Source organism: Eriocheir sinensis, chromosome 45 (genome assembly GCF_024679095.1).
Source record: "Eriocheir sinensis breed Jianghai 21 chromosome 45, ASM2467909v1, whole genome shotgun sequence".
Classification (NCBI taxonomy): domain Eukaryota; kingdom Metazoa; phylum Arthropoda; class Malacostraca; order Decapoda; family Varunidae; genus Eriocheir; species Eriocheir sinensis.
The window spans coordinates 1,668,238-1,695,798 of record NC_066553.1 but is presented as its reverse complement, the minus strand read 5'-3'; the positions used below and the strand labels follow the sequence as shown (position 1 = coordinate 1,695,798).

Below are 27,561 nucleotides of genomic sequence, written 5' to 3'. Positions count from 1 at the left end.
GAAGAGGGTGTTTGAGTGAGGAAGTGAGGGCCAGGCAGCGAGATTATAGTGTCTGTTTACAGGTAGCAACGTTTAGGAGTGAGGGAGGGAGAAAGGAGTCGGGTGGGGGGCCGGAGCGGCTTATGGAGGGCCTATGTGAGGGGGGAGTCTTGATGTTCGTTCCCAGAGGTGGGGAGTTAGCGGGTGAGGGTTGCGTGGGTCATGTTTCACGAGGAGGCCAACGTCACCTGAAGCATAATAATTTCACATCAACTTCCATTGGTACTGAATCACCCAGACTATTAGTGACAAGCAGAGCCGTGAATAATATGGTGTTATACACATATACATAGTTATCTCGTTTGGTCAGCAGCCGTCATCGCGTGCTATTCATACGAGCCACTGCTGCAGGACTCCCCGCAAACCAGTGCGAGAAATCCATCCAGTTAGTCGGGTTTGTGTGAGTGTCATCTAAGCTGCTCCGTCACAGGCTCAGCGCTCGGTGCACCGCGGACCGCACGTCGACGCCTGCCAGCCACCGCCAACACAGGGGCAAAGGGAATGGCAACTTGTGCCTTGTGGATTAGTCATTGCGACAGGGCACAAGGATATATATTGTGCGGCATATTCTTATGAGTAGTACACAGCGTAAGGAAATACTGTGAGCTATGCGTATAGTTATAGAAATACATAGTGCCTTGTCGTCAGCATGTAGGACTACATCATGAAACAGTATTGCCCACACTGGTTATCGTGTACAGCCTGCCCGTGCCCCAGCTGTTGCCCCCGCGCCCCCCAACTAGTGCCGCCCCGTTACCACCACCACCATAGCCGCGGATCATGCAGTCTGCCTGGCGTGAAGTTTATCTGCTGCTGCTGCTGAGTGCAGGTAAGTCAGTGTGGTTATTGGCCATCACTCAAGGCAGAGCCGTAACCCGGACTTGAAAACGGAATAGGCGAGCACAGCAAGCTGGGACGTGCTCCTCCGGAAGAAGGAAAAGGAGTGGTTGGGGGAAAGGAGGCTCCAGACGAGGCGGCTGCCTCATCTACCTGAAGGTGATTACGGGCATGCAGGGACAGTATCACCAGCTGACCACGGACTCAACTGGCGAACAACGTACGTTTCCTCAGCTCGGTAACGAGTTGTAAGATTGTGTAGCTCATTAGAAAGTTGAACTTTGCGTATTTATAGCTCAATAATGAGTTGTAGCTTCGCGTGGGAATTGTTATGAACAGGTAGGTACTTCATGCCTTTTTTTATTCCAGAATTATTTCACGCGAGCGTTAATAAGTCACTAGAACGATTAGAAACAATCGCAAACTGTAAAAGTTTAGTGGTTCGCAGGTGGTGGAGCTCGTCCGCAGGGAGGGTACAAAATTAATGTTTTCACCTCACGTACGGCCCTAATGGAAGTCACTCCGTGGGAAAGAGAATACCCCTTGCTCTATATCCCTGTATCTACAAATGACAAGAAAATATATATTTGTAACCCTCCTATACGTAGTAGCCTATCTTGACCCCCACTCCCCAAGTTATATTATTTACGGTTTTTAGCGTCTTTTGCTGCTTTGTGTGAAAGAATTCTTGAAAATTACTAGAAACGCACGCTTGTTCTTTATCAGAACTGTCTGTGCTGGTTTAACCGATCGAGCGTTTTGAGCCCGTAACGAGTTTAGCGCCCTTGTACTCCAGCAATGAGTTGTGTGTTGGTTCAGTTCGACCAGAGATTTGCTGTTGCTTGTGCCACAAACTGGTGAAATTAGATCAGTTCTTTAGTTATCATGAAAGCATTTGTTTATTTATAGCACTGTAGGTATATTAGTTGACACGATGAGTGGTGACAGAAACCATGCATGTATTTGTACCTTTATTTACTCTATAACATGATTCACTTTGTATTGTTGGGCTTTCAAAACTCGATCTCTTCAGTCTTTGTATTTATCAACTTGATCCAAGTATAAGAATTAGCGAATGGAGCTGATGGTCATCCCAATCCACAATAAAAATTGAAAAAAACTACGGGGATTGTACAGAGGTTTTAAATATGGGAAAACTCGTATATAATTGGTAAAATGTCGCATAGTAAATACAAGTATGGTGTAGGCCGTCAATCACTCCCTCATTGAATTCAGCTGTGATAACTTTCCCTCCTCGTCCCCTGGTGCAGCGAGCCTCGGTGTGGTGGTGCAGCAGGTGGTCACAAGGGGCCCCGCTGTGGCCGGCCAGGCGGTGCAGCTGGAGTGCCTGTGGTCCCGGGGCAGCGGGCCGCCCCTCTACTCCCTGCGCTGGTGCAAGGACGGGGACCAGTTCTTCGTGGTCACCTCCGTGCCCGAGCCTCGCAAGGTGCTGTTCCCCGTGCCCGGCGTGCAGGTGCTGGTGAGTGTGCGGCCAACGAATGACCAGTTGTATTAAGTGTAATAAAATGGCCTTTTATTGGACATCATACACGCCCTGTTCCCGTAAAATGGCCAACTGTAATCTATGAATCTCGCTGCGAACACATAGTTGGTACACAGCGATGGGCGTCAGTACTCTTAAAAATGTATCTAGTTGGCAGAGAATACGGAATACAGCCCCAAATATATATTGCCAATTAAAAGCCATTACTGGAGGCGTGAATGTAATTAATTAATAAATACATTACGTGAGTGTACAGACGCTCCTCTGGGACTGATGAGGGCAGTGTTGTCTTGTTCTTGATAGAAATGAATTCTTACTGGCTTAGTGCTCGAACAAACAGGGCAAAGTGTTATCAGAATTCCTGAGGTGTTGGGTGGTTACCTTATCAGGGCCCGCGTCCAGACCACACCGTTTAAAAAATGAGCATAGTTAAATATCAATCGCATGCTACATTACATTTTTTTTAACAACAAAGGAGACAGCTCAAGGGCACAAAAAAAGGAAACAATAATAAAAAAAAAGCGCTACTCGCTGCTCCTAAAAAAAGAATCAAAAAGAGGTGGCCGAAAGAGAGGTCAATTTCGGGATGTTAGTAGAACACTGCATGTGCTTCAAAATCACTTTAATCTATTGGATGTGAGTTATTTAATTTCACTTTCACCTGTAGTATGTGAACGAATGTTGAACGTATTTATCATAATTCTGAATTGCTAGCGTGTTAACAATCCACTCTCCCGCCACCCTCGCCCTGCGGTGGTCGTCGGCGGCAGGTCGGGGCTTCGGACGAGCACCGCGTGACGCTCACCAACCTGACGCATGCCGCCTCGGGGACCTACACCTGCGAGGCAATGAGCGACGGCCCCGCCTTCTTCTCCAGCGCCCGCTCCACCCGCCTCGCCGTGCTGGGTGAGTGCTGGAGGCTGATCCTTGGCGCTTCTCTTCTTCTGTTTCTCTATATAGCTGCAGGTAGTTCCTCCTGATTATTAGAAGTGTTAACCCAGTAGTTGCGATCCGCACTCTGAAGAAACCTGCGTATAGGCTCCATCATTTATTCATCGTGTTGATACGGTAAATGTTTCGTTATAGTGGGTCTTTAGTCTTTACTGAGCCTCTCTCTCTCTCTCTCTCTCTCTCTCTCTCTCTCTCGTAACTATTCTTGTTTTCGATTCTCTCTCTCTCTCTCTCTCTCTCTCTCTCTCTCTCTCTCTCTCTCTCTCTCTCTCTCTCTCTCTCTCTCTCGTAACTATTCTTGTTTTCGATTCTCTCTCTCTCTCTTACGAAATGCGCGGCGTTAAACTCAAAAGCGTTCAATGCGTCAAGGACTTGGGGGTCAAAATCGCGTCAAACCTCAAATTCTCACAGCAATGCATCGATGCAGCAAATAAAGCGAACAGAATGTTGGGCTTCATTAAAAGAAACTTTTTATTTAAGAATAAAGATGTAATACTCCCGCTCTACAACAGTTTAGTCAGACCCCACTTGGAATATGCGGTACAGTTTTGGTCTCCCCACCATGCAAAGGATATTGCTAAATTAGAAGGTGTTCAGCGTCGGGCAACGAAAATTATCCCTTCCTTGCGCAACAAATCCTACGAAGAAAGGCTTTCTACCCTTAACATGTTCTCTCTTGAGAAACGTCGCCTCCGAGGAAAACTGATCGAATGTTTTAAAATACTTAATGGTTTCACGAATGTAGACAGATCAACATTGTTTATGATCGATGACACTTTGCGCACGAGGAACAATGGCGTAAAACTCAGATGTAGACAAGTAAATTCAGACTGCACCAAATTTTTCTTCACCAACGTTGTAGTGCGAGAATGGAATAAGCTCCCACCGTCAGTGGTCCAGTGTAACACGATTGACTCCTTCAAAAATAAGCTCGACCGTCACTTCCTTCAACTTAATATCAACTAGAGTAGAAATGCAACGTTTTGGAGTCTTCTGATTAATGTAAAATCACTTAGGTTTAAGGACAGACCACCAAGTCTGGACCATGGGGTCTGTGTGGTCTGATTTTCTATGTAAATCTATGTAAATCTCTCTCTCTCTCTCTCTCTCTCTCTCTCTCTCGTAACTATTCTTGTTTTCGATTCTCTCTCTCTCTCTCTCTCTCTCTCTCTCTCTCTCTCTCTCTCTCTCTTACGTAACTGTTCTTGTTTTCGATTAAGCTACTTTTCAGACGGAATTTTAAACTTATTTCACATTTTCCCTTTTTTTTTTTGCCTTTTTTCTTTTTATAATTTTATCTTTTCCATTTATTTACCTTTTCTCTTTTCCTCCTTGTTTGATTTGACCTCTTCCCTTTCTCTTCTTTTTTGGTGATTAATTTAAGACCTAAATGTCGAAATTCTCTCTCTCTCTCTCTTACTACAACTATTATAAAAAAAATACTACTAGTTCTCGTAAAAGTATTAACATGCACGATTAATTTAAGACCCAAATGTCGAAATTCTCTCTCTCTCTCTCTTACTACAACTATTATAAAAAAAATACTACTAGTTCTCGTAAAAGTATTAACATGCACGCGTCCCTACAGAGGTCCCCGCCGCCGGCCCCACCTGGCGCGGGTTACAAAGCACCTATCACCTGGACCAGCACCTCCAGGCCCACTGCCACGTCTTCGCCTCCCGACCCCCGGCGCTCTTCACCTTCCTCGTCAACGGCCTCATGATCACCGTCAGTAGTGTGTGTGTGTGTGTGTGTGTGTGTGTGTTTAGTGAATGCCATTTCTGAACAACAGTAGAATGTTATTTATGGAACCTTCCTGATGAACATTCACACCGTAGGAACAGACTGGTGATGATGGCAATTGCTACTATATATCAATCTCATCTGTACACAGTTTTTTCTTATGGCAAGCACTCTTCTCATACACAGAGGCAGAGTGAGTGGCACAGGTGGAACCCTCCCATAGAGCAGCCCCAAGAGTTTGTGTGGAACTCCTCCTCCACACTGTCAGTTCCCCTCAGCTTAGAGAACATCCAGAAACTGTTCCCTCAAGACGAGCCCAAACACACAACTCACAAGGCACTCTCTCTGGTCAGTGCCAATGGACCTCGGTATCAGCCTGAGTCAGTGTGGCCGTCCCAATACCAAGAATATCGCACGACTTTTGTCTCCAGTTTGCAGGCCTCGCACAGTCACACCCAATACAGGTCTGCCTCACTCCTCGCTTCACAGCCTACCCACACCCAAGGGCTCTCGTTTCCCCCCAACATGCTGCGGCTCAACCTGACATGCATAGCAGAAGTGGGGGAGCTCTCCTTCAGATCCACGGCCTGGTCTGTTGTCTCCCTCCCAACGCTGGTCCACCCCAACGGCTTAACAAGGTCATCAGGAAATGCAGGTACACTTGGAGTCTCATTTCATAACTACTGTGTGGTTCTTTCCTGGATATTCATGTAACAAACTCATTATATAAATATTACTTAGATTAATTGTGGATCTTCAAATGATTTAGTTCTATTGAAATGTGTATAATGATGAGTTACCATTGCTAGTTTCCTGTTGTGTATCATCACTTGACCAATGGAAATCTCAGTGTGGGTAATAATCCCTTAACCCGGTAGCAGCGGGGATCATGTTTCTTAATGGTCCCTCTTAAGCGAGAAATATGTGAAAAAATTATCACTCTCACAAACCATTGCATAATATATGTCAAAGCATTTGTGATCAGTTAATGTATCATCTGTTTTGGGAGGTTTAAATCATGGCACAAATTTGGCCTGTCACTGCTACACGGTAAAGCCACAAATTTGGCCCGTCGCTGCTACCGGGTTAAGCTTGAGCCTTGTATTGCTTGTAGGCTTACTTTGTCACATTGCAGGCTTCCAGCACATCCCATCCCTTGCTCTGTGCATTCTGCTGGCCCTCTACTGCCTGGGAAGAAATGTCTACATAACTTGAGGTATGTCATTGGGTGTGTGAGCTGATCATGTGAGGTGAATGCTTACACCCGTCTAGGTGTTTCACTAATATACTTAATGTCTACTTTTCTCATAGTGGTTAGGGAGTAATGCTAATTACATGTTTATCAATTAATCATTTATAATTCATTTTAGTGACAATCATGATAGGTGAAGTTTAAAGAAGGAAAATTCAACTTGTTTAGATGTATATTTTCATCACAGCATTGGTACAACGACTAGAAAATTGGTTGCATGGGAATCAATCCACATGTCTTTAGCTTGAAATATTTCACCATGTTTACTTGTACTACTCATAACCTCAAGGGCTGCACCAAGCATTACACCACTTGGATAATTGTGAGAGTAACAGAATTAAGAATGTTTAACATGGAAATCACATCCAGATAACTTTATTACATGTGAAGAGTGATCTCCATGTTCTCTGCCTGGCTGTCTAGAGCCCACAAGCTTCTGTGACATATTGGAAGCTAAACAGGTTCAATATAAAATGTGTTGAGTGATGTCGCAGCAAATGCATACTCATATATTTCTAGAGCATTTTAACCCGGTAGCAGCGGGGATCATGTTTCTTAATGGTCCCTCTAAGTGAGAAAAATTAGAAAAAAATCATCACTCACACAAACCATTTCATAATATACATCAAAGCTTTTGTGATCAATTTATGTATCATCTATTTTGGGGGGTTAAAATTATGGCACAAATTTGGCCCGTCGCTGCTACCGGGTTAACAATTTTTCTAAGATGGTCAGCAGACTTACTTTTTTTGTGACTGCAAATGAAAGCAAAGTTTATGCCAATATTAGTGGCAGTCAGTTATTTTTGTTTGGTAGCAAAGTCCACACTATTGTCTGAAAGCCCAGCACTTCAGCCAGCCAGCCTGAGAGATTTTTGCCTGCCCCTGCAACTTCTACTTTCCCTACACCTTTACACAGAGTAATTTGTAAGATTTACATTGTTATGGCTTGAGTAAGTTATGATTTACTACTATGTATGTTCAATTTTAGCTGTATAGATATTTTTCCCAAATTACCCAAACATATTTATTCTGTAATGTCAAATTGCCCTTACGATGTAATCTTTCCTCCATTCTAGAAGGACAAACCAAGTGGACAGTCCATCTTGTGCAGCACAGCACGAGGTAGGTATTCAAGTCCCTCATTGCTCATTTATCAAACTTGTTATGCATCAATGACATAATAAATGCAGCATATATATATATATATATATATATATATATATATATATATATATATATATATATATATATATATATATATAGATATATATATATATATATAATTTATTTATTTATTTATTTTACAATGAAATATATCATAACTAAAGAAAGAAACTGCTATAAAAGGGCCAAATAAATGTTTGTTTTGTTCATATTAGCGTCTGTTTGCCAATTTTTATGTGCCATTAATATTCACATCAGGAAAAAAGAACTATAATGGAAAGCTGATTCAATTTTTTCAAAATACTAGTGTTTCTCAATCCCAATTTTGACCATGGTACATTTTCATACCTCAGCTCAATTTTTCAGGCATTATTTCTGCTGTGCTAATTGGAATGTTGGCTCCAGCAGGCTTCACTGAGCTTCACCTCCAGCCAGAAGTGCCCTGCTGCTGGCTCCTGCCCTTGCCGAGGATGACTTCACCCCCGTGGTCAGTAAGAAGCCACGGCACTGCTTAGCAGAGCACAAACTCCCATACGACCACCATGGCATCCTGCTTCTACCACCTGTCCCTCACTTCTTTTTGTTTTTTGTTGTTTACTTCAAGAAGGATTCTGATACAACTACGACAAAGTTGTGGCAACAGAGGCAGCTCAGTGGGACCTCTGCCTAAAGAATGTCCTAAACAAGGATGGGAGCTTGGTCCTGATTCCTCAGGACAAAGCTTCATTGCTCCAGTTAAAGACCCTTGCCACCAACAAAGCCATCTTGAAAATCATTGAGCAGAATGGAGAAAAGTCAGTGAAGGCTGTTGTTATCAGCCTCCCACTGAGGATTCCGAAATATATCTCCTGATGCACCATCCTCAGGTGGAGGAAGCTGTCCATCGCCAGTGGCCCTCCAGGAGGAGGTGATGAGACAGGTAATACTATACTCTTTCATTTATAGCTTGTAACTGGAGCACAGGCAGCTTTGGTTAGCCAGTGATTGGACAGTACCTGAGCCAACCTTTTACTGCTCCATTTGGCCTCCACACTACAACCTTTACTTCTGTTCACTGTAATTCATTTTTATACCTCTGCTTGATTTTCCTAGAGCATTTTTTGTCTTGTGTGTACTAATTGGAATGGTAGAGTACATGCAAATTGACCACACTTTATACTGTGGTGGACCTGCCTCTTGCCCAGCATTGTTGACTACATAACCAAGATGTGTAACACAAAAGGTGCCACAGTCAAGGCCTATACTGCATGTTCCTCCTAATGACTAGCTTTGTTACAGATATCACAGTGTGCTTGTGCTTCCTTACATTGTAGTACAACCATGTGCAAATGCTGAGATTAATTTCAATGTTATTATATAAATATACTTTCTCTTCAAAGCAGAAACAAGCTCTATTCTATGATGACCCTGATCTAATAATCTTTGCAAGAGCACTCGCGTTGTTGTTCTTGATGGCTTGTCTACATGCACTGATGACTGCAGTTTTGGACTTGCCGGCTGGAAGGAAACATTGAGATGGTTAGTAATGAAAGTGTGTATGAGTGTTTTGGAATGTGTCACGTGGGTGAAGGGAAAAAGTGTGGAGTGGTGGAAGAAGTGAAGCAACAGACTTTAAAGTGGTTTGGCCACATGGAGCAAATGGAGGAGAGTAAGATGACCAAGAGGGTGTATGTGAGTGAGATAGAGGGAGGGAATGTTAGAGGACGACCTTCAGTGAAATGGAGAGATAGGGTGCAGGAGTATGTCAGGGAGAGGGGTGAAAGATCCTTGAGAAACTTTGAGCAGGCAAGGAGGGGGTGTCTGGATAGAGAGAGATGGAAACTCTTCTGCCGTGGCCATCCCCTGGAGGGAGCTCCTAGGAGCAGGCGTCAAAGATGAATGAATGAATCCTGAGGGAAACTTCTTAGGCATAATGGTATGTGGTTTTGCCATGGTCATACTGCCATCTTTGATGCCCCTCACCATGCTCTTCATCAAATGCACAAAAACACAAACTCACTCAAGAAGTTACTCTAATAACTGAAGATATACAGTGCACAGGTGCAAATTAATAAAAAGAACTGGTAGGGCAATGTTTTTTGTCATTAATGTATGTCGCACTGAATGCCAGGCATGCCTCTATGTCATGCAAATTTTTATCAAGTGAATAAACTTATTTCATCTCACTGGCTAATCCTCTTATGAAGGGTAAGAAATGCAGTAACCTTCCCTGGACTCACCTCTCAGCCTGCTGGCCTTCTGTATGGTCTGGTTGACTTGCTTGAGGCAGTTCAGCAGCTCCTGGTGATTGTTGCAGCGAATCTTGTAGCCATTGATCAGGTCCTTGTTCAGGTTGTACAGCTCCCGGTACCAGTGTTTCATGCTCTGCCTGCCAACAGATGATTAGCTAACAGAAAACAATATACTTTTAAAAATTGGGGATGAGATAAATTCTAGATATTTTAATATTATCCACAGTCTAGGAAAAGGAGTAAAGTTATGATCAATTGCATATGTAGTCTCATAAAACAAAACATAACTAGACAGATGAGGAGAGATTACCTTACCCAGAATCATGTCCTGGGGCCCATCAATGATTTTAAGCCTTGGCAAGTTCAAAAGAATATGTACTGTACTTAATCCTCTTAAAACTTTGGTATCCCTTTATACATGTACTTTCAAACCTTCCATACTGCTCTCCCTACCAACCTACTTGGGATGGACACCCCTATATGCTATGTATTGTAAAGTTATAAAGATGAGTTGAATGAGGGGGGATATGTGGTGCAGCTGTGGGTAAAGATACGAATTAGTGTTAAGAGACAGGCATAGGATTTAGGATGCAAGGAGTTTTGATAGATGAGGCAGACTTGAGATAACGCCTTTGATGGAACTGCCAGATGGAGTATAGCATCAAGCATGTAGTATAGGGAATGCCACAAGAAGCACAGTATCAGGTATATGGTAGGTAAGTCAAAGAGGTTCCCAACAAGCACAACAAAGGTGGTGCCACTAACATGTCGGACATGAGCCTGGCATCCTCGGCCCTTACTACCAGCGTGCGGATCACCCCTGAGTGGTCTGCCATCTCTGCTGAGAGGCGCTGTCGGGTGGCGTGGTACTCCTCCACTCGCTCCAGCAGTGAGGAAAGCTGCTCCAACTCAGTGGGGAAGTCAGCCTCCACCTGGCAAGAAGATATGTTGGTTCATGGATGTTTTTTTTTAGGTATAAATGTAATGATGGTGAAAGTTACCTCAAAATATAGAAATGAGGCTCAGCTTACCTGTAGGTCCTCCAGGTTGAGGTAGTTTGCCAAAGCCTGGATGAGGTCACCTGCTAACTCCATGTCGTTGGTGCGAATGGTCATCTCACATTGGGGCGTGGCCTGGATGAGGAGCGGCATGCTGGATCGCAGGGACAGGAAGGACACATCCAGGGCACCATCCTCCTCCAGCTGCAGGTCCTCCAGCAGCAGGAAGTTGGAGTTCACCCACATGACAACCTGGAGGGGTCACAGGCTAGTGGCAGGAGCAACTCCCCTCTAAACTTAGCTATTATCCCTGTGTAATGATTTGTGGCACATACTTTTATCAGTCAAATAATGTTATCTATAAGAATTATCCAAGATTGTCTGCATCACTGTTCTTAAAATTTCTGTAAAAAATAAAATAAACAATCAGTGTCCTTATATGTTTGAAGTGCTACGATCTAAAACTCTGAGAACTTGTAAAGTGTGAGATCATGTTTAGGACAAATGAAGAAGAGGAACAGAGTAAGGGATGACCTACCCTTGCCACCCTCTCAGGCAGCTTGAACTTGACATATCCCTGTGGAGGGGTAACGGGCACGGTGCACAGGGCATACATGGAGAAGCGCGGCAGCTGGCGGGTCAGCTCAAAGACGTGGTAGTGGAGGGAAGCCTTGTAGCCTACCATGGCCTTGATGTGAAGGTCAACTGGGACATCCTGCAAGGAGGAAGGCTGTTAGTGGACTGTCTTTGCCAAGTTAAATGTAACACTACAATTAGGGCTCATGTCAGAGAAATAAAAATGAAAAAAATTGAGCTGGAGAAAGAAAATGAAATAATGTTAAGATAATGTTATAAACAGTCTGGTAAAAGTCCTTTCATTAGTCCTGAGCAAGATTTTTTAAACATAATATCAACATTTATAACAGTTATGTAGCTAGTTTGGCTTTTTAATTTCACTTATGGGATGGAATTAGCTAAAAGTGTTGGATTTTAGTTAAATCTACTTATTACAAGCTCGTCATAAAAAAGTTATACCACGCCTTGAAAACTGGCTCAAAAAAGACAAATCAGTCAAACAATTGTTAATATAGAGTAACATGACTTAAAAAAATCAGGTGTTCCTCGTCCTTTCACTAAATCTTTGAAGGGGTTACAATTATATTCCTCTATCAAGCACACACTGGCCAGACTGCAAAACATTCACTAAGGCTACACAACTGCCACACACCTTGGGCGGGTAGAGGGGGATCCTGATGTTACTGGACAGCACTGTTTCCCGAGGGTGGTACACGTGGCTCTCGCCCTCAAAGATCCCCTCCGCAAATATGACGACGGCGCGGATCACTGTGTCGTTGGTGGTGGCGAGGGCAATCTCTACATGAGGCTGGCAATGAGGGGAACATAAGTTAGTTTCTCTCTATACCTTTTGCTGCCTCTCTCTTCTTCAACTTGATATCACAATGTACTGGGACTAACTAGTGACATACTTACTGGTTTGTTCTTTTCTTCACTCCCCATGTTGATGGCCAATCCAGTCTGCAGCTGAGTGTTGGCCTGCAGGATGAGTGTCAGGATTAGCAAAAGTGAGTTCAAATATATATTATCAAATTGCTAGACTTGAAAATGATGAGACTATTTCATTAACTGGATTTAGCATATGAAGAACAATACATTTTAGTTACATAGATTAGAAATCACAATAGCAACCTTTACTGTATAATGTATGCGTGTGTGTGTAATGACCCAAGACACAGATAGAGACGCCAAGAGGCCTTAAGTCATGGGGGTTCCTTTTGACTCAACGCTAGAGTGTCCACCTCCATGAGCACGGGTTCGAATCCTGGGTGGAATGTTGGGAAAAGATATGTTCTCCCAAATAAATCAGTTATGTAGTATGTGTTTTGAGAAGTGGAAAGACCCCCTACAACATGTATGCGTGTGTGTGTGACTGTGTGTGTGTGTGTGTGTGTGTGTGTGTGCCAAAGAAAGTCTGGTCCTAAGGAAGACACAGGAGCCATGCCAGGTGCCACAAAGAGCCTCACTCACAGGGATGATGCCCACTTGGTCCCCGGCGGTAGAGGGTTTGCCGTACATGATCTCCCCTGAGGATCCCATGCGCTGGTTCTCCTCATAGTTCTTCAGCTCCAGCAGCAGGGTGTGGCGCCGCTGGCTCAGCTCCCGGATGGTCTCCTGCTCAATGTTGACGTCCATCATGGAGTAACGGGTTTCAGCGGTGGATGCCTTGTAGCCTCGCACTGTGGGTGAATGAGTAGCATGATTATATTTAGGTTTAGATGATGCGTGTGCTTGTTTTCCAGTATACTTTCATTATTATTACATACACTAATTATAATCAAATAAAATACAGCAGGCAGAGCAGGAAGATTACAACCACTATGAGCTCCAGACTGTGGATAGCAGAGTGATGTTCTGTTTGGAAAGAGTGTTTGTCTTTGTGTCTGTAGCCTTGGGTTATATGGGAGTCAGCGTTGCCAGACTATCGTACTCCGAGCATCGTATTTTTCGGTTTCTGATCCACAACTATTGAAAGAAAAAAGGAACCCATGGATAACTAACCATTTCAACTATAACTACAAATATATCTAGCTATTGGGGTAGAGGAGATAGTTGTGGGTTCAGAAGTCGGTATATATAATAGGCTGAGTACGACACTTTGGTAATGCTGATGGGAGTATACACATGTCTGTACAAAGAGAGCCTTACCCTCTCCATCCACAGAGCAGGCAATGAGCTGGTTCTTGCCATCCATGCGGTAGTCTCCCTCCACAATGCCTGCCACGGTGGATTGAAAGTTGTCCTGCAAAAGAGGAATGGTTGGTTATAACTAAGATAAGCCTCCAGTTTGTGCATACATGTAATGTCTACTTTCCCAATTAAAAAGGATTGAGAACTTGTACCTGTCAATATTCACTATTCTTACATAATACTACCATGAGTATTGTTGATTTCTGAGGAACACAAGTAGATGAAAAAAGGAAGGATATAGAAAAGTCAGTCACCATGAAAGAAAAGTAAAAATAAAGACAACAAAGATTTACTATACAAAGCAGACGATATCAATTCTTGAGTCAAAACTATTAGCCCATCACAAAATGACTCTGTTCCATACACAATCACATCTTCTACATTCTAAGGCTGACCTTGAACATCACTTCTCCACTGCGGTCATTCCTTGCGTCAATCTTGCCATTGCTCCAGCCGGTGATGAGCTCCGGGACACCATCACCATCCAGGTCATAGCTGTAGATGGCAATGGCCTGGTTCTTGGACTGCAGGGGAAGGAATAAACAATGAACTGCTAACTCTTCCATTTTTAGGAGTTTATGACATTTGTCACACATGCATCTCAAGGTGAAAATCTGAACTCCTCTACACTTAAATGTTTCCAATGAAATTTGAGCTGACTTGGCAGAGGTTCAGGGTTTTTGTTGTGAGGTGCAGAGGGATATAAACCAAGTGAAAATGTGAGACAGTTGATCCATGGAGAGCTGGTAAGAAGTGCTACTGATCCCACAATATGAAACCCCAGACATAAAACTCTTGCATGCAGGAAACAATCCATAATAATCACAGTTAATCATACAACACTCCTTAATCCTGCCTCACCTTGATCCTCCACCACCTGGCCAGTTTCTCATACACTCCCACTGTGCCATTGGCCAGTGCATAGCCAAACCGAGATCCTTGCATAGGGCACAGAGCTGTCACTGCCTCGGTCTCGGACATTTCAAACATTATTTCCTCGTGCTTGAAGACACGGATGTCGAAGTCCTCTGAACCTACAAGAAGCTGTGGAGAAAAAGACTTAGCTGCACAGTATCATAATGCATACAAAGTGTTGGGGTGCTGCTTTGTTAATTCGTCTATTCATTGAGTTTATTAAAGTCTTCATTAAATTGTGACATCACCATTCCAAAACACCTAGTTTTTTCACATTAGACTGTTGCTTAATTCTTTTTACAACAGAAAATATAAGCTACTAAATAAAATAAATTGTGTGAACAGAAAAAGGCACTCAGTATGATGGTTGATATAAACTCTCATCTCTGATTTGATTTGACTTTTTTCAGGAAAAGGAGACAAATTATTAGCTAGAGACTGACAAAAACAAGAAGACAAGAACAAGATAATCTCCAAATATACTTAGCATTGAGAACCCTGCATTTCCCCATCATTTACCTCATTTTCTTCATCTCCATCAAAGTCTGTTAAAGTCAGGGAGGTGACATTGTCGCCCGTCACTGTCCAGAACGGGTCATTTCCCTCGCTGTCAAAGCCATGGATGGAGCAGTTGCCACCAATGAGAGCCATGGGGGAGAGGTGGCGGCCCAGGCGACCAATGGTGATGGCATTAGCCCCATCTGAGACCTGGAAGAAAGAATAAATGATAATGTAAATGATGTAATACTTAATACTACACTTGTTAAGCATGATTCAGTAGTGTAATTAGCTCAGTCTGGTTCCAGGTACAGTAGGATCTCCATTTTAGCAATTCAGTGGTTTGTAAGAAAGTGTAGTCTCTCCCTCTTTGGTAATAAAAGAATCTCCCAACTATATAGGTAAGGCCATACAGCTCTGGTATGGTTACTATGAAACTGCTGTGAGCCAAGATCCAACTTGTAACCTTTCAGTTGTGAGTTAAATACTGTACTAGAGTCTCTTGGCACCCTACAATAAAGAACACACCAAGCCATCAGCATCGCAATAACAAAGAGGGTACGCACATCCTTGTAAAAGATATCGGCATTGTTCTGCACATCGTAAGCCAGCACGTTAGTCGGGGTGCCCACTACCAGCGTGTCTCCATGCCGGGCCTGAGTCAGCACTCCGGCAGTGATGGCTGACACGGTCTGGTTAATGTTCAGCAGTGAGATCTCTGAACTGCTCTGACAGAGGGACATGCGCCCCCCTGCGGTGCCCAGCCGCTGGTGTGGGTTGTGGATGAACACCTGCAAGGAGAAAATGCACTCAGAATGTCTATGCCTGTGTAAACTGCTTGTGTGGCACAGGCCGCTACATGATTCTTCTAGGGCCATAATGATAAGGTTTGTGCACGACTGAGAGATGAGTTTTGATAGGTTGTCACTTTAGCTGTACGTGCTTCTGCTATTTCCTCATTTTATGAATTGTAAAATAATTTTGCCATTCCTACACAGTTAATTAATCTGTACTGATGTAAAAAGTATAATAGTGCAACAAGCACATGCAAGCATCAATGGAACCTGCATCATGGACAGAATTTGACATTTTGTTTTCCACCTTCTGCTGGCAATAATAAGTCTACTTAATTTGGTATTATCAATTCTGTCTGACTCAAGAGCTTTTGAATGGTATGATTTGCTGGGTCATATGAGTTCTAGTTAGTTAAGGAGAGTTCCATGTGCTTGCATGTGTGCACTTGATAAAGGAATATACACCTGATATAAAAGATCTAACATCAAGTCTTGGATGATGACATCAGATACTGATATGGAAAAACCTTCTCTGCTGCGAGGCTCACCTTGTCAGCGGTGGTGGAGGCGGTGAGGCAGGCGTGGGCGCTGTCATACTTGCCGATGCACACTCGGCCGGGCAGGATCTTCTGCTTCAGGTCGAGGGTGAACACGGGCACCAGCATCTTGCAGCCTTATACACCTGCCAAATGTCAAGAATGAAGGTTATCAAAGCTCAGGGGATAAAACAAAAATCTTGATTCACAAAACTAAATGATTTTATGTTGAAGTAATAGAGAAAAGGCATCATCTGATACAACAATGAGTGTCATACCTGACAGAGCGAAGGTAACACATAGCCTGGGGGGTGACTGCTCTGTCAGGTGAACATAAATAGTCTTTGTCTACCTACCTGACCAAGCCTTCACCAAAGATATGCCTTCCTCTTCCTCTTCCCTGATGTGTTACGGGGCTGGACAGGCTAAGGATTCTATATTCTCCTTGGAGTGGGCCATGGAGCCACAGCCTCTAGTGCCCTGAGTGTGCAGCTGCCTGGAGACTGTTACCGCCTGAGGTTTGCCTGTGCTGGATGACTTGGAGGCGGTGGCAGGGCTGAGGGAGCCACTGATGCTGTTGGTCTGCGGACATAAGCTTGGTCAGGGAAGACGAAGACCAGTGGTTGAAGGATATCACACAGTATTACTCATGGTTTTCTTATGATAACATGCGAAATTCCATGTTCAGTAGGCCTATCACAGTGTAGGTGCGAGTTACTGCCACACGGGGAAAAGGAAGGAACACACATTGAGACTGAGTACTGCTCCCCTGTGGCCGTGTGTGTGTGGCCCTCGGGGGTGAAATGTAACATAACGATAAGAATAACTGTTTTCTCGTCTCTAGGTAAAAAAAAACCAATTATTTCGATTAATAAAAAGAGTCAATTTAGTACATCTTCATTCAGTTCCGGGTATGTACGTAGCCTGGACCTTCTTTCCCTCCTTCATTCCTTCTTTCCTTCCTTCATTCCTTCTTTCCCTCCTTCCTTCCTTCTTTCCTTCCTTCATTCCTTCTTTCCTTCCTTCTTTCCCTCGTCTCCTTCCTTCCTTCCTTTCTTTTTCCTATTGTTCCGTATTTGACAAGGCTTTCGCAGGCGTTCCGGGCATTTCCAGGTGTAGTTTAATGGCCCTGCTGGTTGTTTAACTCTTCTTCTGTACCATGAATGTGAAAAATAAACTCATGAAAACCCGATTAATTTCCATTTTGACCTTTGAAAATAGTTGATGTACGAGATGGAAGCCTCTTGTGAATGGACGGATGAATAGCGCTGAACACCTCCCGCAGATAGACAGATAAAAAGATACTCACTATTGATAGATCAGTTGACTAATGAGGCTACATTTTATTTAATGATCGAAGAGTTTTGATCGGAAATCTTTTAGAATCATTTGAAGGATGGATGCAAGACTTTTATTTGTTTGTGGAATGCGTTGCCAAGGTGACGAGTCTTGACAGCTGGGATTAACTTAGCAACGGCTCCTTTGAGATGTAGGCTATTCTTCTTCTTGGCTAATATTCTTCTTGGGTGTTTTTATGGGGCTAGTAGGCAGGCTATTATATTGGACCGGCGTTTGTTGTGAGTGCCAATGCCATAGATACATTCAAGAAGAGGTTAGATAAATTAATGGATATAGTGAAGTTAGGGCATTGCAAGGAAGAAGGGTGGTAGGGTCTTTGGGACGAATCATGAATGGCAGAAGTGTGAGCATGGAAGTAAAAGGGGATTTGAGAAATACAATAATAGTGCCAACCCTCACATATGCAAGTGAAACGTGGGCCTGGAATGAAAGTCAGAGGTCTAGAATGCAGGCAGTGGAAATGAGTTATTTGAGGAGTGCTTGTGGAGTGAGTAGAATGGATGGAATGAGTAATGAAAGTGTGTACGAGCATTTTGGAATGTGTCACAGGGGTGAAGGGAAGAAGTGTGGAGTGGTGGAAGAAGTGAAGCGACAGACCTTAAAGTGGTTTGGCCACATGGAACGAATGGAGGAGAGTAAGATGACCAGAAGGGTGTATGTGAGTGAGATAAAGGGAGGGAATGCTAGAGGACGACCTCCAGTGAAATGGAGGGATAGGGTGCAAAAGTACGTTGGGGAGAGGGGGGAGAGATCTTTGAGAAACTTTGAGCAGGCAAGGAGGGAGTGTCTGGATAGAGAAAGTTGGAAGCTCTTCTGCCGTGGCCATCCCCTGGTGGGAGCTCCTAGGAGTAGGCGTCGATGAAATTATGATGAATGATGATGATGAAGTTAGGTGAGGTTAGGTTTACTGCTGCCTTGTATAGACCAACAGGCCCCTTGCGGTCTCCTTACGTTCGTATGTTCTTGATTGATTGATAGTTTATTGTTGCATGTATACAACAAAGGAGAAGGGAGGAACCTGCGATCCCAACCCCCCGGCAGTACCTATAGTGTGATCGTACATCTATTGGCATATATGTAGGTAGCACCATGAAATAAAAGAAAAGGTAATGGAAGGGGCCAGTCACAACGGCCTGATGTCATGCGATCCTGCTCATAGAAGTAGATAAAGGGAGCAAAAACCAATTAATCCTTCCCCTCCCCAAAAAACAACAGTGGGGATGGAGTTGGACACTTCTCATTTCTATCCTGCAAACATTCTTTATAAGTAGTCTCACATTTTCAATTAAACGATTATTATACTCCTCCGGTCAACACCACATCAAGACCACATCCCAGACCTCGCCCAGCCCACGCCCAAGACCACATCCCAGACCCCACCCAGTCCACACCCAAGACCACATCCCAGACCCCGCCCAGCCCACACCCAAGACCACATCCCAGACCCCGCCCAGCCCACGCCCAAGACCACATCCCAGACTCCGCCCAGCCCACGCCCAAGACCACATCCCTGACCCCGCCCAAGACCACATCCCAGATCCCACCCCCCCCACACCCAAGACCACATCCCAGACCCCGCCCAGCCCACACCCAAGACCACATCCCAGACCCCGCCCAGCCCACGCCCAAGACCACATCCCAGACCCTGCCCAGTCCACACCCAAGACCACATCCCAGACCCCGCCCAGCCCACGCCCAAGACCACATCCCAGACCCCACCCAGCCCACGCCCAAGACTACATCCCAGACCCCATCCAGCCCACACCCAAGACCACATCCCAGACTCCGCCCAGCCCGCACCCAAGACCACATCCCAGACCCCGCCCAGCCCGCACCCAAGACCACATCCCAGACCCCGCCCAGCCCACGCCCAAGACCACATCCCAGACCCCGCCCAAGTAAACAAATCGAGCGGTCGCGCAGGGAGGAGCACAGCAGGGTACGATATTTTAGCTTCATATTTAAAACGAGGACTTATTTTTCACCTTATAAGCCTACAGACATATAGAAGAGGCTTAGTTCTCTCAGCACAGCCTGTTATTTTGTCTATACTCTTTTCATTTAGTTTGCTGGAAGGGCTTTAATTTGGGTGAGATTTTGAGGTCCTTTGTTGAGTGGGCTGTTGATGGTGTTTTTATTTTTTCTTTCTTTAATTTTCTTTCTTTTTCTCTCCTTCCTTCTTTCCTGCTTTCTTTCCTTCCTTCCTGCCTTCTTTCCCTCCTTCATTCCTTCTTTCCCTCGTCTCCTTCCTTCCTTTCTTTTTCCTTTTGTTCCCTCCCTTTTTCCTTTCTTTTTTCCTCCTTATTTTTTTCCTTCTGTCCTTCCTTCTGTCCTTCCTCTTTGCCTTCTCTCTCTCTCTCTCTCTCTCTCTCTCTCTCTCTCTCTCTCTCTCTCTCTCTCTCTCTTAAGCTATTAATATAAGACTGAATTCAGTTAGCCTGCATAACCTTATTATTCATTAACTTCTTCTTTATCCTCACAATCTCAGTGGTTAAGATTGGTATTATTATTAACTTGCCAAATCTCGCTTTCTACTTAACCACCTGCTCTCCTGTCATCATATATGTATTTTAGTAACCTTCAAACCTACCTAAAATCAATAGAAGAGCGGTTGATGAAGTAGGAGACGAGATATCGGCATGTTAATATAAATAGTCGTAACCATCTCGGATCCCAGTCTTGCACAGAGAGTAACAAAGATTAGTTTAAATTCCATCCATGATCATTTCCGCGATATGACTTGCACTTCTCAAGCCAAATAATCGCCTGGAAGAACACTTAATACTGTTGATGGGAGTCGTATGGACAGGAACTACTATATACTGTTGCGGTGTGGTGTGACCAGTGAGCTTATAAAGTTTTCCCAGGGAATGGTGATCGCTTCTCTTGATGGGGGGCTTCGTGGTGCAGTGGTTAGCGCACTCAGCTCAGAACCGAGAGAGCCCGGGTTCGATTCCTGGGCGGAGTGGAAAAAAATGGGCGGCTTTTCCGATACCTTACGCCCCTGTCCACCCAGCAGTGAATGGGTACCAGGTATTAATCGGGGGTTGTGTCCCGTCTCCTGGGATCTGTTCCCTTCTCCTATAATTCCTTCCCCCTCCTGTCTCTCTCTGGCATATGACCACAGATGTTGCGCTGACTAAACGAAACTCTCCAACTTTCTTCTCTTGATCTGTGATGGTTATGGTTTGGTGTTTGGTGCTCTTAAGCTGCTCCCCTGGTTGCTGGTTGCTGTACTGATATTAGTAGTATGGTAAATGTTGTGGAGCCAAAAGTTGAAGGTGCTACTCTTTAATTTATTTAATTCTTTAATTTTTATGAGATTTGATTACTTTTGTGGTAATTTTTATGGAGAGGGTTCCATCATGCTTTGTGTCTGCATGCTTTGCCATGATTACCATATTATATATTTTGTTTTTTCCCTTTGGTTAAGTTAAGCGATATGTATCTGGCTAAATTAATTTCCTTTTGATGACATTGATTATTTTGCTGTTAATGCCATTACTTCCAAAGCATGTGTATGCTTGATCAACTCCCACTCCAGTTCATCACCCTGGGAGATTTTGGTGCCCTTTGTGTCTTACCCAAAGAACATTTTTCCTAGGGAAGCCTAGCACTCATGGCATCTCCAGGCACTGACACAGATGCCGGCCCATCAACAGAGGAGCTGCCCCAGGACGGAGGGAGCGCACCCGGGGCCAAGGCTTTAGAACCCGAGGATCAGATGGAGAACGGAAGGAGTGCCTCATCTGCTGCTGCCCCACAACCCAGGAGGCCCCAGGCCACAGTGAGGGGTGGGTGCCAGGCTGTCACCTGTGTCATGATGGCCCAATTTCAAAGTTTAAATATTTTTTATTCATGGACTGCCTTGGGTGCAGAATTCTTCTGCTTTGCAACATTGCATAGTAATTGTACATGGACTTAGGACTGGGTTACCAAATTTGATGACTGCTAGCACACTAAAAGGGCATTTTATCAAGATCACTATTTTTACTTGTATCCTATTTTTTTGCATTTACTTTTGTTTGGTCCCACACAAAATTGATCTCAGACTGCATTTGTTTGGGATGCCATCACACTGATGGAACCTTTTGATTATAATTATTATTTCATAAGAAACAAATTTAAATTATTATTGCATCATAGGCAGTGTGATTATTATGGATCTGAATTAATCTAGCATTTCTGGCATCATTTATTTCTGTAATAAGCAAGATATAAGAGGAATGAGAAGAAGAAGAATGTGTTGTTCACCCATAAATGCTTTTGGTATGCTTGCCCCTATTAGCATTTTTCCCCTAATATCACCTAATGATGACTCCCTAAGCTGAATGATCCATAATTATCTGTAATTATGTAAGTGTGTAAACACCAGTTCATAAATTATGCTAATTACTACTGATTTCTTGCATAGAGAGAACAGTGGAGGTACGAAAGACCTGGAGTGACAACATTCATGGCCTGGACAACCTGACCCTAGCCATCAACAGCCTGGATGATCACGTCCAGGTAGGGAGCAGCGCCTACCCTTACTAACGCTATAGAGGGGGTGATGCATAAGAATATGTATTATACTACACTTAGACATCTGTCATTCATTTATATCTGCAGGTTTACTCCTATTAATGAATTACATTATATTATATTATATTATATTAAATTATTATATGTTGCTCTTAGAATAAATTATACGCAAACCTCAGGAAATACCATCACCAAATACCTCACTGTAAAATACTCATACGCTGTTTAATTACCTTTCAGGCTGGGTTGCAAGATGTTCGAAATTGTGTCGGCATTTTGCGCCACGAGAAAACTGAACTCATCAAGCAGGTGCGCTCCCTCTCCGAGGTGGTGCGGGAAACTTCCATCCAGAGAGACCACTACAAGGAGGCAACACTCCAGCTGCGGCAGGTAACCCACGTCTGCAGAAAGAAGGACTCATCATGGACAGTTCCTTGGCTTCAAGTTTCCATAGACATTTCTTAGAATATTATCTAAAAGCTTAAAAAGAGTCATATACAAATTAATGATTTGAATTTCTTAGAAGGCTTTGCTTACAAGTAGATATATATATATATATATAATTTTCTTTATTTCAGGAAGTTGCCAGTTTAAGAGAGCAGCTGGAAAGGCAGAAGAAAGACAAGGAAATGCTATCCAAAAGAATGCAGGAGCTGGAGGACCTAGATGAGGTAAGGCCAGAAGTGATTTACTTACAACACATAATGAATGTAGAAAGTGTCTTCAAGAGAATTATTTCTTTTTTTTTCTCCTTTAGTTTAGTAATATGTCTGAACACTCAGTTACTTTGGATATCCATCTGTCAGCTGTTTTATACATGATATGACCTGCCCATTTTCTGTTTATAATACTCATTAAGATATTTGTTCACTAATCCATGATGTCCACTTTGTCTTTCCACTATTTTCCTCTCCATTTGGTTCCTTTTGTGTGTATCTTAGCTTTCTCACATGCAGTCTCCTTGCTGCTTCTCTTCTTATTTTCTTCACCCTCACTGGTGCTTGCGTGGGTCCACCCCTTTTCTTCCTTGGGCTCGGGAAAAGAGCACTGTAATCCTTCAACCAACAGTGGAACACTTTGAACACAGAGAAGGACACAAAGCAACATAGGGCATCATAGTCATACTTGTAGGTTAGGTGGCCAGATGTAATACTGCTTACACATTAAGTTCAGGGAAAATGTGAAGTTTATTTTTTTCTAAATATACCTCGTCAAATTATAGGTGTGTCTTATATGGCAGTTAATACGGTATACATAGATTCTTCACCTTTTTGTTATATATATTACAGCAACACTTGGAAAACATTGCCAAGACGATGCGCAGCAAGCGTTTAGCGCACAGCACCCTCGTCAAGTGGAGGAAAAAGATGCATGAGAAGAATGGAAAGAAAACTGTGAGTATTTTCATATTGTATCAGTTGTTTTGTGTGTCAGGTTATGTGTTTAGTTTCTAATAACACTTGAATCAGAAGAGAACAATCAGTATAGACTCATTGATGGAGTCACTTTGGATATTCAGCAAGTGTTAAATTTGGATGTTAGTACCAAACTTTGATGATAAAAATAAATGTAATGTTTGGATTCTGTCAGTTGGTATTCTGTGGTTTGGCTCAAAGCACTCAACACATTTTTCCTCATCATATATTGAGTCAGCATCAAAGAAGCCTTGGTTGTTTGATTTCTGGATTGTTTTGGCGAAGGGGTTGTAAAATGTGTGAGGTTAGGGTGACGTGACGCTGACCGACTGCTCGTCCTTCCAGGCACCTCATGCAAGATGGAATAATGGTTTGGGTATGGCTGAGTCTTGATCCATAGCTCATTCAGTTTGTACCAGGAAAAGCTTGCCTTTTTCATGGATGCTTGTTGAACAGTACATAATTCATTATAAGACTGAAGCTGCATGGAGACATCACATGCATTTCACACTAAAGCTCATGTATGCTGAGTACTGCTTCATTTCATTGCATTATTTGTGTATTGTTATAAATGCTTGCAAGTACCCTCATAGACATTTTAAAGGAGCCTTGTATTTGGAAGTACTAAAATGATATTTCTTTGTCTTTTCAATTTTTGATTAGAATTTCTATGCTGATAAGATTAATCTTAATTTTTTAGTAGTTTTCTAATCAAATCCATATACTCTCTTCACACCTGTTTTCCAGCTACTAATGATGTCCATCTTTGCAAAGCTTCAGTTTCAGGTGCTGGAGGAAGAGAACAGTAGGCTGCGCGCCGAGCTGCTGCTGTGCCAGGAGGCAGCCAAGCAGGCCTTCCTCCGCAGCGCCAACGCCCTCAACTCAGAGGCCATCACTATGTTCCAAGTAAGGCGGGACAGGGCGGGGTTGGGCTCAACTAGATTGCTTTAGTTTTCCTTTTGAAATAGACAAACTGTCATACTGGCTTGACAAGTGCCGTAAGTATCAACAGGAATTTCTTGAGGATTATGGAATTCAATGATAACTGGGGGCTTGTTTTTGTTCTATAGACAAGCATTAACAAGGCTCAGGAGTTGACAGATAGCTCCTGAAGGGTATAATGTGCCTTTTCTTAGCTGTGTTTGCTAATTTGTACACACTGTCCCAATAGATGGTACTATTGGCTGTACACACAGCACCACACTTGCCCACCAGGAGAACTGTCAGGGAGGTACTTTTCCTAGTGGACTCGATTTTTTTATTTTTTATTTTTTTTTATTTTTTTATTCTGGAATAGTTATTATTTGGAGCCTAATGTCCAAACACAGTACCTGCTGGTCAAGAAAATTCAGTATTGTTCATTGCTCGTAGTCTTTAAGGTTTGCGTCTATGTATGGCATAAATAATCACTCTACGTGGGTCCGTTTCTACTTTGTGAATGGCCATAGGCAACATCTGAGGTTTCAGCTCCTGACTGTTTCACTCATGGCTGAATTTGCTTTCTATCATCTCTAGTATAATTTAATTTGATGTTAGATGGGTATTATTTCTGAAGGTTTGGTTGTTTTGACTTCTGGTCTTCAAATTTTTAAACACACAGCACACAGACAGTAAATAACACTGAAACTGAAAAGTTGGTAAACAAAGGGTAAAGCATCTCCATTGTGAAGTGGAAGCCTATGTACCGTATGATCTATTAGTAATCGTATCAGGGAAAAATACCCTAGACCAGTGGTTCCCAATGTGTTTGCACTCGTGATCCTTTTCAGTAATCTTGAAACCCATGTGATCCCCTTATAGTAGTAGTTTGCTTTACACTTTTTGACACACCAGTTTTCAAACATACCTGGCCCAGACATGCCCCTGAAAGATGCCCTGATGCTCCCTCTCAACACTCACATACAGCATACAGCACCACCAGAATTTAAACACAGAAAAATATCTCAAAACAATAAGTTATAAAAATTATTCTCCCAAGCCATATCTAATAAGGCTTTGCAACCTCCAGCCAATCCTGTGATCCCCCAGGAGGTTGCAACCCACTGGGAACCCCTGCCTTAAAGATAGTTGAACGGAGGTATAAAATAAACTAATGTGGATAAGCAATCTGTTAACAAGAGTCCATTTACATATGTACTTCAACTCAGTTCTCCAGAGTAATTTGTTTTTTATGTGAGTACTACTTGGAAATGTGCATACAAATAGCAAACACACTCCAGTAGATGTAAATAAGTGCAGCTGATTAGTCCTCTGTGCAGGAGGAGGATTCTTACACGCATGAGGTTTTGCCCTCAGGATGCAGCTACTCGTCGCTTAGGTGGGGATGAGGAAGATGACCAAGAGAGGCCACCATCATCTGCATCCTCCTCCTCGTCTTCCTCAATCCAACCTCCAAGTACTCAGGATAAGGGTGGCTCTGTGGCAGAAGGCGGCGCAAACAAGGAAAACAAGAATGGTCAGGGGCACAGAGGAGAAAGAACACATGAAGGCTGGCACAGAGAAGAGGAGTCCATGGCTAGCCAAGACCAGCTCCACCACTCATCTGGGGTGCCAAGGCAAGGGGAGCGAAACGTTATTTACTCAACCTTCAGAGGGAACAGCAGGGATCACAGGGCACCTCACTCATCCTCAGCTCCTCCAAGGACCCACTGGAGAGGACTGGACCAGGATGAGTATGAGGAAGTTCTTGACTCGGGGACCTTCAGCCATTATGTTAGGAAGCCCCCGCACACAAGACCGAGTGATTACGAATACCACCATAGACGCAGGTCGCCTCCAGGATGGGGAGAGGCAAGTGACACCGGCACCATTCCCAGAACAAGGGTCACAAAGTCGGACTTCCTCCCCGATTCCCTGCAGCAGGAGGCTCGGGCACGGTTACGACAGTTACAAAGGGAAAGGTATTTGAGACCAGAACCGTCGGCCTCGAGTTTTGAGCCCCAGAGGAAAACGAAGAGGGTGATGCCGACACAGCCCAGTGGTAGTCCTAAGAAATCCTGCGCTTGCCAGCCACCTGCCAGCTCCTCTGCCCCCTACAAGTGTCCATACTGCACCCCCATCCACAACTCTGACTTTGGGCATTATAAAGTTACCAAGAAAACCAAAAAGAAAGAGGCCAGAGAGGTGGAGGGGGTGTCCAGCCTCATGGCCAGCAAAAACACAAGGGGAGAGAGGAAGGGGGCAGACAAAAAGGTGATATACAACCCTAATGCATGTACTGTTCTAATCGAAAAACATATAAATAAATGAGTGTGTGACATGAAACATTAAACACCTGTTGTTTTATGAGGATCCCCTATTTTGATATTGTAGAGTTTTTAATGGTTTGACTTTTTATTGTTAGTTTAAATTTTTGTACTACTAGATTTTTTACTCCTTAAATGAAAGCTGTGTTCATTCCCAAGTGCATGTTTTATTCTGTTGCCCATGGCTGTGAAAGTGCCCTCGGCCGGCCTATGGAAATGCAGCCCTGCTAAACAGTCATTAGGGGGAGGCCTTGGCGCGTGACTGCCGCCCAGCCGGCTGTATTGTGGCATGTGGGTCGGCAGTGTGTTCTGTGATTAAGTGATTAGCTGACAATGTGTGCAGGAAGCCGCCTACTGTGCGAGGGATTGGATTGTTTAATGTGCAGGATGCTGTTACTTCACCTCCGCGGGGGAAGTGTTGAGCTTCCTCCCAGTGTTGTAAATGTGCAGAATGTAATGGCTGGCTTCACTCATCAGGCCGCAGATGTGGTTATTAAAAATCATATAGAAAATGAGCCTTTGACAATTCATACATTATTGATTGGACTTGCATTCCATATTTGTTTGAGTAAAGAAATGATAGAGGTTGAGATAGTGGGGTTATTAAAATTCATACACCACTGATTGATCTTACATTCGATATTGGTTTGAGTAAAGAAATGGTAGAGGTTGAGATAGTGAGGTTATTAAAATTCATACACCGCTGATTGGTCTTACATTCGATATTGGTTTGAGTATAGAAATGATAGAGGTTGAGATAGTGAGGTTATTAAAATTCATACACCGCT

At 43.5% G+C, this 27,561-nt stretch overlaps 3 protein-coding genes across 8 annotated transcripts; 2 read left to right on the top strand and 1 right to left on the bottom strand.

Annotated features, from left to right (window-relative positions):
- Positions 1-8,877, top strand: LOC126980840 (uncharacterized). Of its 6 annotated transcripts, none has more exons than XM_050831131.1 (9): positions 1-62; positions 741-868; positions 2,148-2,356; positions 3,151-3,286; positions 4,920-5,059; positions 5,261-5,729; positions 6,210-6,290; positions 7,405-7,450; positions 7,898-8,877. In XM_050831131.1, exons 2-7 carry the CDS (start codon positions 820-822, stop codon positions 6,287-6,289), a joined length of 1,083 nt encoding a protein of 360 aa, XP_050687088.1. In that variant the 5' UTR covers positions 1-62; positions 741-819; the 3' UTR covers position 6,290; positions 7,405-7,450; positions 7,898-8,877. The 6 variants fall into 6 exon arrangements, with proteins under 6 accessions (XP_050687088.1, XP_050687087.1, XP_050687090.1 ...); XM_050831130.1 differs by lacking the exon at positions 1-62 and adding an exon at positions 128-627; XM_050831133.1 differs by lacking the exon at positions 1-62 and having other exon boundaries at positions 128-868; positions 7,901-8,877.
- LOC126980837 (Bardet-Biedl syndrome 2 protein homolog) lies at positions 8,416-16,995 on the bottom strand. Its single transcript, XM_050831114.1, has 15 exons — positions 16,587-16,995; positions 16,243-16,376; positions 15,467-15,691; positions 14,922-15,110; positions 14,349-14,531; positions 13,883-14,011; positions 13,446-13,539; positions 12,768-12,976; positions 12,213-12,275; positions 11,950-12,105; positions 11,260-11,436; positions 10,755-10,973; positions 10,489-10,655; positions 9,712-9,860; positions 8,416-8,989 (listed from the first exon to the last, which is right to left on the bottom strand). Exons 2-15 carry the CDS (start codon positions 16,357-16,359, stop codon positions 8,889-8,891), a joined length of 2,178 nt encoding a protein of 725 aa, XP_050687071.1. The 5' UTR covers positions 16,360-16,376; positions 16,587-16,995; the 3' UTR covers positions 8,416-8,888.
- Positions 16,634-26,799, top strand: LOC126980785 (uncharacterized). Its single transcript, XM_050831068.1, has 9 exons — positions 16,634-16,705; positions 18,998-19,528; positions 21,194-21,383; positions 22,004-22,098; positions 22,354-22,503; positions 22,692-22,784; positions 23,403-23,507; positions 24,303-24,434; positions 25,824-26,799. Exons 1-9 carry the CDS (start codon positions 16,634-16,636, stop codon positions 26,775-26,777), a joined length of 2,322 nt encoding a protein of 773 aa, XP_050687025.1. The 3' UTR covers positions 26,778-26,799.
- The last annotated feature ends 762 nt before the right edge of the window (positions 26,800-27,561 follow it).